Below are 14,108 nucleotides of genomic sequence, written 5' to 3'. Positions count from 1 at the left end.
CAGGCATTATCAGGGTAGCCAAGTACAATCAGTGGCTATCTAATATCGTGCCAGTTCACAAGAAGAATGGCAAGATGAGGGTCTGCGTTGACTACAGAGACCTTAATGTTGCTACACCTAAAGACGTCTACCTCATGCCGGTCGCGGATATGTTAGTAGACGCTGTAGCAGGACATGAATTATTATCTTTCATGGACGGCACCGCAGGGTATCACCAGATTCCAGTCGCAGAAGAAGACAGACATAAAACCGCATTCCGTTGTCCCGGCTTCGCGGGCGTTTTTGAATATGTGGTTATGCCTTTTGGACTGAAAAATGCCGGGGCAACGTATCAGCGAGCCATGAACCTGATCTTCCATGACATACTGGGGAAAATTTTAGAGGTCTACATCGATGACGTAGTGGTGAAGTCTCAGAAGAAGGGTGACCACATCACCGATCTCAAAAAGGTATTTGAGCGCATGCGCCAACACAAGCTCAGGATGAATCCAGCCAAATGCATTTTTGGAGTTCAAGCAGGAGATTTTCTAGGATTCATTGTCCATCAGAGGGGCATCGAAGTCCCTGAAGACAAAGCAAGCGCGGTCATCAATGCCACCGCCCCACGAACAAAGAAGGAGTTGCAGTGCTTGCTGGGTAAGATCAACTTTCTGAGACGTTTCATCTCTAACTCTGCAGGTAAAATCCAGCCCTTCTCCCCGTTGCTGAAACTACAGGGTCAGGCTGAGTTCGTGTGGGAGCCTAAACATCAAGAGGCTTTCGACAGAATCAAGACCTACCTCGCGAGTCCACTTGTGCTTGTTCCTCCGAGGGCTGGATTTCCATTGAAGTTATATATATCAGCCGCTGAAGCTTCCATTGGCAGCCTGCTAGCCTAGGATGATGAAGAGGGCGTCAAGCATGCTATTTTCTACCTCAGCAGAACACTTACAGACTGCGAAACCAGATATACTCCAATGGAAAAGCTGTGCCTTACATTGTACTTCTCCGCATGCAAGTTGCGACACTATATGTTATCTTTCACTACTTGCATCATCGTTCAGACCGACTTGGTCAAGTACATGCTATCGCGACCTATCCTCAGAGGCCGCATTGGCAAATGGGTATTGGCCTTGTCCGAGTTCTCCCTACAATACGTTCCTCAGAAAGCAGTAAAAGGACAGGCCATCGCAGACTTTCTGGCACATCACCCTACTTTGGATATCCCGACGGTGAGAGAGTTAGAGATAGCACCGATAACTATCACCCGACCAGATTTGGCGCTCATTCCAGAGTACGCCATATGGTATCAAGCCACAATCTCCTTACAGCCATGGGTATTGTTTTTTGATGGTTCAAGAACTGAAACATTAGCAGGGGCAGGGACTGTTCTGGAAAACCAAGCGAGCGATCGTTTCTCTTATTCTTTCCAACTGGAGTTTAAGTGTACAAACAACCAAGCTGAGTACGAGGCCCTTATTATTGGCCTAGAAGTCTTACTGGAACTAGGGGTCAGAGATGTTCAGGTCCGCGGCGATTCTTTACTTGTGATAAATCAGCTTCAAGAAAAATACAGATCTGCGAGCTGCTTACTCGTCCCCTATCTGAACCGCGCCGTTGAGTTACTGGATCAGTTTGACGAAGTTGGTTTTGAGTACATCCCTCGCGAGCGCAACTTCGCGGCCAATGAGCTCGCTCAGTTGGCTACAGGCGTTACATTGAAATATGGAGTTCGCGAACGCATTCTGAAAGTTGAGCACCGCACACTTCCTTCATGGCTCGTACTGCTTGACCCTCCTGATGATCCAGTCGTCGCTGCCCTCGAGCCTATTGACGTTGATTGGCGCATTCCATTGATCCAATACCTCAAGCAGCCAGACGAAACAGCTGACAAGAGGACTCGTTTTCTTGCCTTAAATTACTTCCTCAGGGACGATGAGATGCGTCGGCGCGGGGAGGATGGCATAGATTTTCGCTGCGTGTATGACGACGAAGCAAAACGACTAATGCGCGAAGCACATACAGGGGTTTGCGGCGCGCATCAAGCGGGACCTAAGATGAGGTGGCTTATCAGAAGACATGGGTATTATTGGCCTAGCATCTTGAAGGACTGTATCGCTTTTGCTAAAGGATGTCAGGACTGTCAGGCACACGGTCCGGTCCAACATGTTCCTAACATTCCCATGCAACCTATCATTAAGCCGTGGCCTGCGCGAGGCTGGGCATTGGACTTGATCGGGATGATTCACCCACATTCTTCCCTCCAACACAAGTTCATCATTGTGGCTACTGACTTCTTTACCAAGTGGGTTGAAGCTAAACCGTTGAAGGAGGCTTCTGGTGCCACCATTCGCCAGTTCATCTTTCGTAACATTATCTGTAGGTTTGGTATCCCCGAGGTGCTCGTTTCAGACCGGGGGGCAGCTTTCATGGGAGGTCCTGTCGAGCAACTTGTCAACGATTTCGGTATCCAGTTTATCCACAGCACTCCATATTATGCCCAGTCCAACGGTCAAGCAAAAGCCAGCAACAAGATTATTATTACCCTGTTAAAGAAGATGCTGATCGAAAACCCTCGACAGTGGCACGACACTTTGTATGAGACACTCTTGGCTTATCGCACCTCCAAGAGGAATCCCACTGCTACCACACCCTATGCACTAATGTTTGGTCATGATGCAGTTTTACCCTTGGAAATCAACGTTCATTCCTTACGTGTGCACGATCAGCACCACCTGATCGGTGAAGATTATGTCCAGGCAATGTGGCAAGAACACGAAGACTTAGGCGAGCAGCGCTTGGCGGCCCTGGATAATTTAGTAATGGAAAAACAGCGCATCGCCCGCGCCTATGATAAGCGGACACCTGGCCGCAGTTATAAAGAAGGAGACCTTGTTTGGAAAGTTGTTTTGCCTTTTGGCGAGAAATTGACCGGTCGCAGTAAGTGGACTCCTCGCTGGGAAGGACCCTTTGTTATTCACTGCATTTTGGAGCGTGGGACTTTTCATCTCAAGGATCTGGATGGCGAAATCCATCGCAATCCCATCAATGGGTGATTCCTGAAGAAATATTACCCTAGTGTTTGGGAGTTCGATGATCCACCCGATCCACCTTCGTCCCAGCCTGGGGGGCAATCATAGTTTTCCTCGGTTCGCATCATCTTTACATTCAGGCCTTATTTCGTGGCCTTCGTCTCATATGTTTGCTTCACCTACGAATACTAGGGGGGCAACACTCTATACACTTTTGTAACATGAGGCCTTCCTTCCTTTGGTTGTGGCATTGTTTTGATTAATTCCAGGCCTTCTTTTGAGGCCAACTTTTGTTGTAATTTTTTCCTTGACAATGTGTGTTAAGGATATACAGGATGGCCTATACATGAGGCCTTATTTTTAGAACAATATTTCTTACTTGTGCCCAAAAACATTCATTCATAGAGTGGCTTTGCGGCCAAAAGCAGTACAAATTGAAACAATTACATTTACAAGTACAAGGCCAAAAGTGGCTTAAGGAAACATAAGGATCGCAGATCTTCTGAGAGTTCCTGGATCTTGTGGTGGCGAGAAGGATCTGGGCCGTACCGCTGGCACTCTTCCTCTCTTCACCCAGATCCTCCTCCGATCTGAGTCGCCGCTGCTCTCATTTGTACCGGAGGAAGAGGGAAGGAAATAATCCATCCCAACCCTTCTAGTTGAATATCCTCCGGGATGGAGTTGGTATCCAGAGCGAGCGCGACTCACAACCACATCTACCTCCAGGGAAAAAACAAAAGCCTCGTAGTCGGGCCCTGGAAGTAGACGGCTGAAGAAGAGTAGGTGGCCTCAACGTGGCCTTCCGCCCTTCTCCCTCCTACTCCACGAGAGCAGTCTGAGAAGAGGGACCCCTCAGAATCATGTTCTGCCGCGTTAGGAGCATGACATGTTCTTCGGTTTAACTGAGACTGGCAAATTCGTCCAGATTCCCAGAAACCAAAGACATGCCACTGGACCTGAGATTAGGCCATGAGGCCTACCCAGGTTTTGAGATTAAGCCATGAAGCCTATGAATTTGTGGCTAAGGATGAGATCATGGGAAGAAGATTTTAGAAACTGAAGAAAGAGCAGCAAGGCTCGCGAGGTTATCTCTGGAAAAGACATGATGGCTTGGTTGCTTATTCTCCCTGAGTACAGGTATTTATAGTGCCAGTCGTAGTAATCCCAACTGCGCAGTGGGCAGTTGAAGTACTTTCAACGCCATCAATGAGAGAATCAATGGAATTGAATGCCAGAATCTCGGAAATGAAAGGATTTGAAAACGCGTGGGAAGCGGGGCAGTCTCCAAGGCGAAAACCGCCCAAATTGGGGTTATCTTTTCAACAGTTTCGATGTCAGTAACTACCGGAGTTAAAGTAATATTTGGGCCAAGCAAAGTGGGCCAAAACATAAATATTAATTATAATATTGTACATACAAAACAAAAAGGGCCTAAACATAAGAGGCCTAAAGTTTTCGGCCCGCATGGGTCAAGCGAAGTAAGTGTTCATCCAGACGAAAACTAGCGTCAGCAGCAGCTCGCTCCGCTTTTCGGGCTGCTTCGCGAGCCTGAGCTAAGTTTTGAGACATCGCTTCGAAGGCCGCTAGGGGTTGCTCTAGCAGAGGTTCCTCATGCTCAAGCCGGGCCGTCACCGCAGTCAATTGGGCTTGCAGTTCCTGGATTTGAGTCCTAAGATGATTCTGTGTAATCCGCAAGTCTCTGACGAGGATAACTCTATCGCCCAAGAAATCGCGAGATGTCTCTGTTTGTTGTGCAAGGCCCCGATAGTGGGCCTGAGCTTGCCTCGCTTGTGCGGTCACGGTTGTTCTTTCATTGATTCGCTCAGGAAGGTTTTGTAACAGCTCATATATCTCGATGAACTCGGCCTCAGTGATAGTTTGCTCGCGGCGAAGAACCATCAAGTACTCCTGAGCTCTGGCGGACGCGCCCGGCAGTAAGATATCAGGGCTCAGAAGTCGATGTAGCCCATCCTTCGCCTCATCTATAACTCCAGGAGGGGCTACTTCGAGTACGCGAACAAGCCTTTCCATTCTGGAGGGAGGCTCAGGTAGAGGAGCAGCAGCAGCGGGGGCCTCATGAGGCTCTATATCAGGGACCGCTCCTGGTTCTGGTTCGACATTCGTTCCTTCTCTCACTTCAGGAACATGAGGGGCAGGTTCCTAGATCACCATAACTTCACCGATTGGGTCTACTGGATCAGCGACAGGTACCTCTGCAGCGATAGCTGTTTCCCCGACAGGATCAGGATTCTGTGGTTAAGGAGGAATTATGAGAGGGCACAAAGAATAAATTAAGGACTAAGACATTATGCTCAAAAAAGAGTATACCTCTGCGGCCAGGGGCTCAAGCAGGATTGCCATCGGTGCAGGCTCTTGAGCTGCTTCACCAGGAAGGGGATCAAGCGCTATTTGCGTTAGGGGTTGTGCGGCGATCGGTTCCTCAGGCGGCGCGTCTGAAGGGGATATTCCTTCTTCCAATTCGGGCGAACTGTCGTCTATGACCTGTACCGGAATTGAGGTCAATGGCGCGTCGTTCACGTTGCTGGCAGGAGGTGGAAGATTACTCGAATCCGTGGGTGCTTGGGCAGGCGGGGCAGATGTCTCTTCACCAGCAGCCGAAGAGCCTTCCCCAGCATGGCTAGAGGACCGGCGACGAACCTGAGAGCCAAGACAGTTATAGGAATTGAAATAAAGGATGACTAAATCCTAACGTGCGTTCCCCATTTCTTACCAGTCGATCAGCGATTGGTTCATCCTCTTCCCAGGGGTCAGTACGAGGGTCAGACCGGCTGCGCTTGCGAGCCAAAGCAGCGGCGACCTGCCAAAATCAAAGGGTCAGACTCAATTCGTAGAGAGGGCATGATCATGAGAATAGAGGATTCTTACGGTCTGCGGATTGTCATCATCAAATGAGGAATCTTCAACTTCAGGCTCCGCGATCACCGCTTTCTGCTTTCCAGGCTGACCAGCGGCCGGAGAAGCGCGGATTGTGCGGCTTCCAGAACGTGGCGCGTTCCCCTGATCCAATGAAGGGTGAGTGAAAAGAAAGTAATGGAGAAAGATACATAAGATAGAGCTAAGATACTTACCTCCAGAGGGGGTTCGCGGATTACGATACCAGCCTGGGCCGGGAGAGGGGCTCGCGCCGGTTGTGTTGCCGGAAGAGGCTGGGATCGTTTAGCGTCCTCAGAGAAGCGAGCGAGCATTTCAACATCGGCAGGATAGGGATTTTTCAGTTCTCCAAAGATGGCCGCAAAGAGTTCATCATCCCGCTGAGTCCAGCAATTAACGGAGACCTCTGCCCACCATGCTTCATATCCTTCCTCAGTCCCGTCCACTGCGTCGATGACCTGAGCCCAGTCAGGAAGATCAACCAGTGCGAGCATGCTTTGTGCTGGCGCAGGCCCGGTAGGGGGCCCGAATCTACGCCAAGAAGTGTTATAGTTCCAAGCATCGTACAGAGGGAATGGCACCAATTGGAAGAGGCCGAATTGGCGAGCGAAATGGTTCGGAGCGTAGAGCTCGTAACTAAGTTCTTCAGCAGCGATCCTGATATCTGAACAGGAGATCGCGCGGCGAAAGGCTAAGCGCGCGCGGTCACTGTAGCGAGGATCGCCAGGAAGGAAGCCATATTCAAGTACAGGTGGGAATCTTCTACCCAAAATTGTATCGCAGTATGGCATCTCATCCAGGAGATACAGGTAGGAAAAACACTCGGAGTAAGGAGGGGATGAGTACCTTCCCTCATGGCTGAACCACCGACCCAATAGCGGGATGTCATCGCGACGGAAGAATGGAAAGTAAGTTTGGATCCAGAAGTCCAAAATCCAAAAGGGGCCAGACATGCTAGTCTCAAACGGATGCATCGTGGCTTGGTATAACATGCGGTAGAGGGCTCCTAGTACCGGTTGCCCGAACCCGACGTTGCGGCCGTTGTAGAGGGCCGTCGCCAGAAGAGTCCAAGTACCAGTGGGCTTGCAGGAGGAGGTGCAGAATATGAACTTGGAGAGCCAATACTCCAGGAAAGTGATTCCGCAGGTCGCATTGTGCTCTCGGCTGTAATACGCCAACCATCGTGGGTAGGAGCCACTGTGGGCGCTGCGACCGTGTTGGGCCATGGTTGAAGTAAAGTTCACAGAATCAAATTGACCATGCAAATAGGGCTCGCCATCGATGGGCAAGCCAGTGATGGCAAGAATATCCAGCAAGGTGATACTCATTTGACCGAATCTAAAGTCAAAAGTGTTGGTGGCCGCGCGGAAGATGGAAACATAGATCGATGGTGTGTGTGATACCTGCTGCATTCCAGCGCTCCAGATCCCGCGCCCGCGTCTCGCGATACCAAGAGGTCTCCGCTGAACTGATGGAGGACGGCCAATGTCCTATTTTGGCTCGATGGTTTTGAGCGCCCCAACTGCTGAAATCTCCAGGAGTCCTTCGGAGGACCAGAATAGGCCGCCGGACGGGTAGGCCGTAGAGAGCGGCAACATCGACTGGAATGGCATCTTGTGGCGCTGGCCCAGTCCGGTTTGGTGGTCGGAGAATCGAAGGAGAAGGGGTCGATGGATAGAGGTTTGGAGATGAATGCGGGCACCGATGTTGGTTCCCCAAGTATGGGCGACTGTTTTGTTTAACTGTTCTTCTTGATCGATGATTATTTTCTTCGGGGGAGCCATTTCTGGGTGTCTGCGAAGGAGATATCGGAAGAAATGGATTTTTCTGGGTTTAAGAGACTGGAAGGGTTTCTGATGTGACAGGTCTGGCGGTCGTGGGTTTAAATAAGGAATTTGTGAGGGAAACGATACGACAGAAAGGTGTTTTGTAAACGAAGGGACGCGACCTTCATTAATGACATCGGTTCAAGTGTCCGACGCATCGTTTTAGTCCCCTTCAATCAGTTACATCTTCGTGGGCCTGCTTTCGGGGCCTAGGGGGCAATGTTTGAGCCCAAAAGTATTTTTGGCAAGATCCTTTAATGGATTTAGCATAGCGGGCCGATACCTGCTGTCAAAAAATAAGCCTGCTTGGGTTTGGGTTACAGCTTCGCCCATTCCGTAATCCATAGGGAAAATGAAGCCTTATTGGAATCAAGTAGCAGAGATTGAATAGGAAACTTCAATCAATAAGCCTTCTATAGCAAGGAACAGTCAAAGCCCTAGGTATAAATACTACGGTTCAAGGACAGAAGAAGGACCTCTCTCGAATCAACTAATCCCAGCGATTACAAAGCCTCCCCGGAGCAAACCTTCAACCTCGTTGAAACTCGGTGACCGCTCGCCAGTCCTAGTCTCCTCGCGAGCCGACTGTCAGCATCACCAGATCAACCCGGCGACCGTGCTTCCAGTCCTAGTCTCCTTGCGAGACGACTGCTAGTACTACTGCCAACGATACTACTAGCGAAGCAAGGGTAACGCCCTCGCAACCCAGCGAAGCTAAAGATACGCTTTAACAAACCCCGTGCTTTCTCCAAACTTCCCAGTGATTGCTCTGCTTAGTCTACAATACTAAGTATCGATTCGGTGAAGCGAATAGATCACACCCAAAGTCCTTATCCGTAAGGCAAGAAGTCTTTTCTCGGAAGGCTAGAGAAGAACCCTGTGACGAGGTTGGTGCTCTCCTCGTCCACAACGCTTGAAGAAGAAGTCAGGTCAAGGGACTACCCCGACGACTGCACCCCACAGTGCTGGCACGCCTGCGCACACACGCTCAAAAGAGACAGTTTGCAAGCCAACTGGTTTCCGCGTCAAACAGGGCTGAAAGCGTTTCACTCTTGCATTGCCTTCATACTTATTTTTCAGCGAGTCCCATATCTGCTTCGCTATGTCCTTTTGGAGAATGGTCTCCAAAATTGCGCGGTCAATTGCCTGAAAGTGGTAATTCTTTACCTTGAGATCTTTCAGCCTCAACTCATCCAATGTCCTTCTCTGTGCAGCCATCATCCCCTTTCCAGTGGCAGGCTCAGTAAAGCCTGTCTCAATGAGGCTCCAATACTCCTTCGACCTCAGGAAGTTCTCCATTAGCATGCTCCAATGGTCATAGTGACCATCAAAGCGTGGTATTGAAGGCTGCATGTAATTGTGCTATGTTGCCATAACCCTTGCTGCTGCAAGACACACAAAGCTGCTGCTTTTCACCTCAGGCCCAATGGGGGCTCTGATACCAGATTGTTAGAATAAGAGAATGATATGAAATAGAGAAGGATTATTGGAACTGAATTGCATTATCATTGATTGAAAGAGGCTCTGTATAAATAGAGCGTACAAAACAAACTAAGCAAAAAAATCTGGAACAACTACCCATGACTAACAACTCCTAAGTTCATGGGATTTCCCTAAAGACTTGGTAAACAAAACAACCTCCTAGTAGACTAGGACTTTTACTTATTCAAAGCTAATTCAAAACAGAAAACACCTAACAACTTTTTTGATCACGTGCGCCTCACGTGCCTCCGGATAACGGTTCCGTGACGAAAATCTGACGTAGGTATTCCGTTGACAAGAAAATTAGAGTTCAGGTATCGCTTTGATCATTTTGAAAGTTCAGGTATCATTTCAAAAATCATCGAAGAGTTCTGACACTGTTGAAGTAAAAAAAACTCATACTCTTAACAGTACAAACGTGCGCTGCACAACCTCATTCCAAACTAAAAGAAAGTCTTGGACTATATGCTTGAATTAATTTTGAAAGTCTCAAACTAGAACTCTAAAGAACAGAAAGTCTCTTCCCAAAATTTTACAATAAAATAAAATTTACTTTGACAATAAAAATCGTTAAATACATAATACATAATGTGGCCAATGAACATCGGGAAACCCACTTTTTCTCTTTTGGGATATATTTTCCTTGGTAAAAGAAAAAATCCTGGCGCCACCTTCTTGGTGGCAGAAGTGACTCAGAGCCGACGTGAGGGGTGCCACATGAGGCAGCTGTCTCAAGCCACCGGTTGGCGGTGGGACTTCAGGATATCTGAATTTCAATGTATAACGTGTATTTATAACTTTTGCGCATTAGTTGCATGTCGTTCACGTTGGCGTAGCGGTGACAGTCTTACAGTGCATCTGCGCATTTCTTGCATCCTTGTAGTTGAGGCGGGATAAAGGTTTGAAGCACTGTTGTTGATTTTTAATTGTTCAGTTGCAGCCCCCATTCGTCAGAAACTCTGGCCTCTCCCGCTACACCGGAACCTCTGTATAGCTATGGGTTTTGCTGGTTTTGTATGTGCTCAATGGAGTAGTGAGTGCCGGGGTTTGGCCCCATCAAGATGTTCCTTTTCGACCTCGTTATTACTCTAACAAATTATATTGATGGGGAGATTGGTCAACCAAATGCACCGGATGTGTGGAGAATCACGGAAATCAATGGCTATGCCAAAGCAGAGGACGAAGTTCATACCTAGTCAATGCTTAGTCAGTTGATAGTAGTCAAGCTTCTCTTCCTTGTTTAATCTTTTTGCTGATTTTGGGATTGAATTAGCTTTTCTATCCTTCTTTTTGAAGGATCACTCCAAATATATAAGATCTAGATATCGCATTAGCTAGCATTATGTAAAACTAAATTGGCTCAACTCCTAGAAAATAGTGGTTCGTTTTTGGTCGGCGGCGGATTGGGATCTCATTGATATGGGATTTGTTGGGAGTTGTTTCACCTGGTTAAACAAATATACCAAGGAGCTAGCGTTTGGATACGAGCTTATGCTCCACTTCTTGGAAAGATCTTTTTCCACACACTACCGATCATAATACTATTTTGGTGATTGTGGTAATAATGTTCTTTTTGTGTTTTGCAAAGGGAACCAAACCATTTCGATTTGAAGTAATGTTGGCTTCGTTATTCAACAAGGTAGGTCTCTACCTTTATATGGTGGTAAACTGGTAATCCTACGCAGAAGGGTGTTTTGAAAATTAAATCTACAGGCAACATATAACTGAATGGCACGAGGGTGTTTTTCAACACCGGTTGACGTAAATCAACTTGGCCCGTGGAGAGCTTGATGGCCTAGTATAGTACTTACAGGAGCCAGCGGTCGAGAGTTTTATGGCTAAACGATGGTTATTGGAATACTTCTATTTTTCCGTAAGAGAGCATCTAAGCCACGAGCTAGAAATGGAATCTCTGGTCCAACTGATACTGAAAGGGTTCATCATATTCAACCCGAGAGAGTTTAGAGTACCCTTCTGGACTACTTTCCGAAAGTGTATTCTTCAAAAGGGACAGATCAAGAGGCCATTAATTTGGTTCTGGAGAACATGAATATAGTATTGAATAATAAGCTGACTTTTGGTGGTAAAATTGTAAACAAAGTGAATTAAATTAAAAAAAGATCGATCGCCAGGCATCTCCTCCAAGCAAAGCATAAAAATCTGAAAAATCCCCAATTAACTTCCAGTTATGTTTCATCTACGCAGACACACTTTCAAAAATACCATACTTAAGAAGTGCAAAGCAAAGTTAATCCCACTACAAGCAAAAGTGCAAAACCAAGCTAAGATCTGATAATGACCATTTTGATTCAGAATGTCAATTCAGGAGCACGGTTGTTGAAATGCTCATGCTTCTTTCCCTACAAGGAAGGCAGTGCTGAGAGCTGACTCTGACTGCAGGGACGCCTTAAGCAACTTCAGACCCTAAGTAAGAAGCGAACCAAAAATGATCACTCCAAATATATAAGATCGAGATATCACATTAGCTAGCATTATGTAAAACTAAATTGGCTCAACTCCTAGAAAATAGAACACACAATTCTCATATTTGGGAGAAATGTAGAAATAAATTCATACCTCTTCGTTGCCAAGAGGAACCACCTTCTCTATAAGGCTACTGACATCCTTAACATTGAATTTTTTTAACATAGCCATAATCAAAGAGGCAGACATGGGCCTCACTTCGAAATCATCCATTACAATATAAGTAACAACATCTTTCACATACGATCCCTCGCGGGATGATACTTCATCCTCAGTAAGCGGTGGAGCAACATAAGTCGCTGGGGTCGACATTATTGCTTTGCACCCTGGACAAATGGATTTAGAGTTATCCGTGACATAGTATACCCGTTCTTTGGCATTGCTCTTGCCCAAACAGGACACACATATATAGAAGTCACTATTAGCATTTGATTCATTGTCATCACTTGATTGCTTGTCGCTTGATTCATTCTCATCATTCCATTCATCGTGACTGGATTCATCATCAGTACCTTCCTCTTGGGTCAACAAGTTCAAAATATCAGCAGTATCAACTGGTGACATAGGATTTAGCAGTACATCTCTGTCAAGATCAGGGTTTAGCAAGTATGTGCTACTGAGATTTTCAACACTGTTGTAGAGTTTTCCTAAGCAACCAACCATTCCATGTTCTTCTTTGAGTAAGCCAATGATTGTGCCAATAGGCAAAGGCAGAAGAGTGAATAGAAAATCCACAAAATCCTTGCTCACTTCAGCAAACAAAACCTTTTGACGCAGCGGGTCTATCATGATTCATGAGCTTCAACTTGATAGGAGAGGTGTAGGTCTCCATGGATGAAATGAGTCTGATCAATATGCAGACTACCTATAAGAGTATATATGAGAATCAAAACCTCAATTAACCTAAATACAATAAATTATAGTCAAACCAATACAGGGAATAGGAACAGATGCGTAAAAAAGATTTCATTGAAATGTTTGGAAGAATAACTCATTGAAGATTCTTCCATCCTACATCATCTAAACTGATGTGCATTTACATATGCATGATTTAACCTACTTGAAACAAACCATAGTAGGGCATGCTACGAAACAAAGAATCACAATTAAATGAAAGTTAAGGGTGTTTCTTCAATCTAACAAAGAGCAGATTTGTTTCAGCATTTTCTAAACAAAACCACGGAACCAGTTACCAGCTTCTTGATCACTAAAATTATCCAATTGGTAAGATTACCTCCTCCATTACTACATGCTCTATCTGTAAAGAAACTTGCATACATAGAAACATCAAATGCTATAGTACTCTGAACATATTTGTCTCAATCTGCATATCAAATTGAAGGCAATTCACTATTGCCGAAGTCGGCAATGCCAAATATAAGCTTCCATTATGAGAATCATTATGATCATGAGAATGTCTAGACGCATACGCCAGTATCACACATTTCTTACTTGTACAAATAATTAACACGCAAGACACATATTACATCCCATCTGTATATCGATTTGCAGGCACAGCTACGCAAGACAAAGTCAATTTTTTTCTGAATTTAGGAACATATTTCCATGTATTCAATCTTTCGAAAATGAAACTTAGAAACAAGTTTAGTTCATTAGCAAATTTCGTACCTTTCTACCATTTAGTACTAATTTGAAATAGTTCTAATCAAGGAAATGGAGACCCAACTAAATGTAGCCTATATTATTATCAGATTTTTGGTCTTAATCACATACAAGAATAAGCAGTTCGTAAAGGGTTTTCTCAAAGAAAAATAAAATAAAGCTACAGTTCATTGTGTTGATGGAAAAGGCACATAGGCAAATGGGTCTAGCTTATAATGAAATGAATATCAAGTAAAACTTTGATGGGGAGAGAATGATACCTGGTAATGGAGGAAACCCCAACTTGAAATGGAGAAAGAATGGTGTGAGTGAGGACAGAGGGGTGTGTTCTCAGGGAGGGAGACGATGAGACCCACAGTCCGCTGTAGAAGCGTGTCCGAGACGAGTCGACTCTTCAGACCAACTATTATCTCAGTAGTTTTCGTATTAGCAATTTGGACCGAGTGCTTTACTAACTTTGCATTTTGTAATTTTGTCCCTCATAAAAACAATTTTGTAGACTCTGGTTACAGACTTACGGTAACTCAAGGCAATAAATTTGTTGGTAAAGGATCCGTTTCGTTGGCTATTTTAAGAAATCTCTTGTGGGGCCCACTTTTTATTATATCACATTTCGGCATTTTGACCGTTCAGTTTTTAGGTTCTAATGTGTAGATCACTTCTGCAAATTTTTAGCCAAATTGATGATGGTTAATGTATCAAACTAGATTAAATCAATAGATAAACCACATCTATCTACTCTGAACCGTTTATGTTTATAATTGTAAATTGCAATTATGAATGCTTTAAT

General features: G+C 45.7%; 2 protein-coding genes across 2 annotated transcripts; one reads left to right on the top strand and one right to left on the bottom strand.

Annotated features, from left to right (window-relative positions):
- The first annotated feature begins 956 nt into the window (after window positions 1-956).
- Window positions 957-3,035, top strand: LOC112198783. The gene is made up of 2 exons (XM_024339890.1): window positions 957-2,133; window positions 2,296-3,035. The coding sequence occupies exons 1-2, from the start codon at window positions 957-959 to the stop codon at window positions 3,033-3,035; spliced, it is 1,917 nt and encodes a 638-aa protein (XP_024195658.1).
- Window positions 3,036-11,264: 8,229 nt separating this feature from the next.
- On the bottom strand, window positions 11,265-13,735 carry LOC112200047. Its single transcript, XM_024341047.2, has 3 exons — window positions 13,579-13,735; window positions 11,789-12,560; window positions 11,265-11,635 (listed from the first exon to the last, which is right to left on the bottom strand). Exons 2-3 carry the CDS (start codon window positions 12,482-12,484, stop codon window positions 11,558-11,560), a joined length of 774 nt encoding a protein of 257 aa, XP_024196815.1. The 5' UTR covers window positions 12,485-12,560; window positions 13,579-13,735; the 3' UTR covers window positions 11,265-11,557.
- Between the last annotated feature and the right edge of the window lie 373 nt (window positions 13,736-14,108).

The sequence above is a fragment of the Rosa chinensis genome, chromosome 4 (genome assembly GCF_002994745.2).
Source record: "Rosa chinensis cultivar Old Blush chromosome 4, RchiOBHm-V2, whole genome shotgun sequence".
NCBI classification, from domain to species: Eukaryota; Viridiplantae; Streptophyta; class Magnoliopsida; order Rosales; family Rosaceae; genus Rosa; species Rosa chinensis.
This window is presented reverse-complemented; position numbering and strand designations above follow the sequence as displayed.

Excerpts from the sequence above, each read along its gene's own strand:
- LOC112200047 (XM_024341047.2), bottom strand. The coding sequence starts at position 12,484 with ATGATAGACCCGCTGCGTCAAAAGGTTTTGTTTGCTGAAGTGAGCAAG. Across the intron at positions 11,636-11,788 it reads TTCCTCTTGGCAACGAAGAG|GGTCTGAAGTTGCTTAAGGC; the intron begins GTATGAATTTAT and ends CTTCTTACTTAG.
- LOC112198783 (XM_024339890.1), top strand. The coding sequence starts at position 957 with ATGGAAAAGCTGTGCCTTACATTGTACTTCTCCGCATGCAAGTTGCGA. Across the intron at positions 2,134-2,295 it reads TCAGGACTGTCAGGCACACG|CTAAACCGTTGAAGGAGGCT; the intron begins GTCCGGTCCAAC and ends AGTGGGTTGAAG.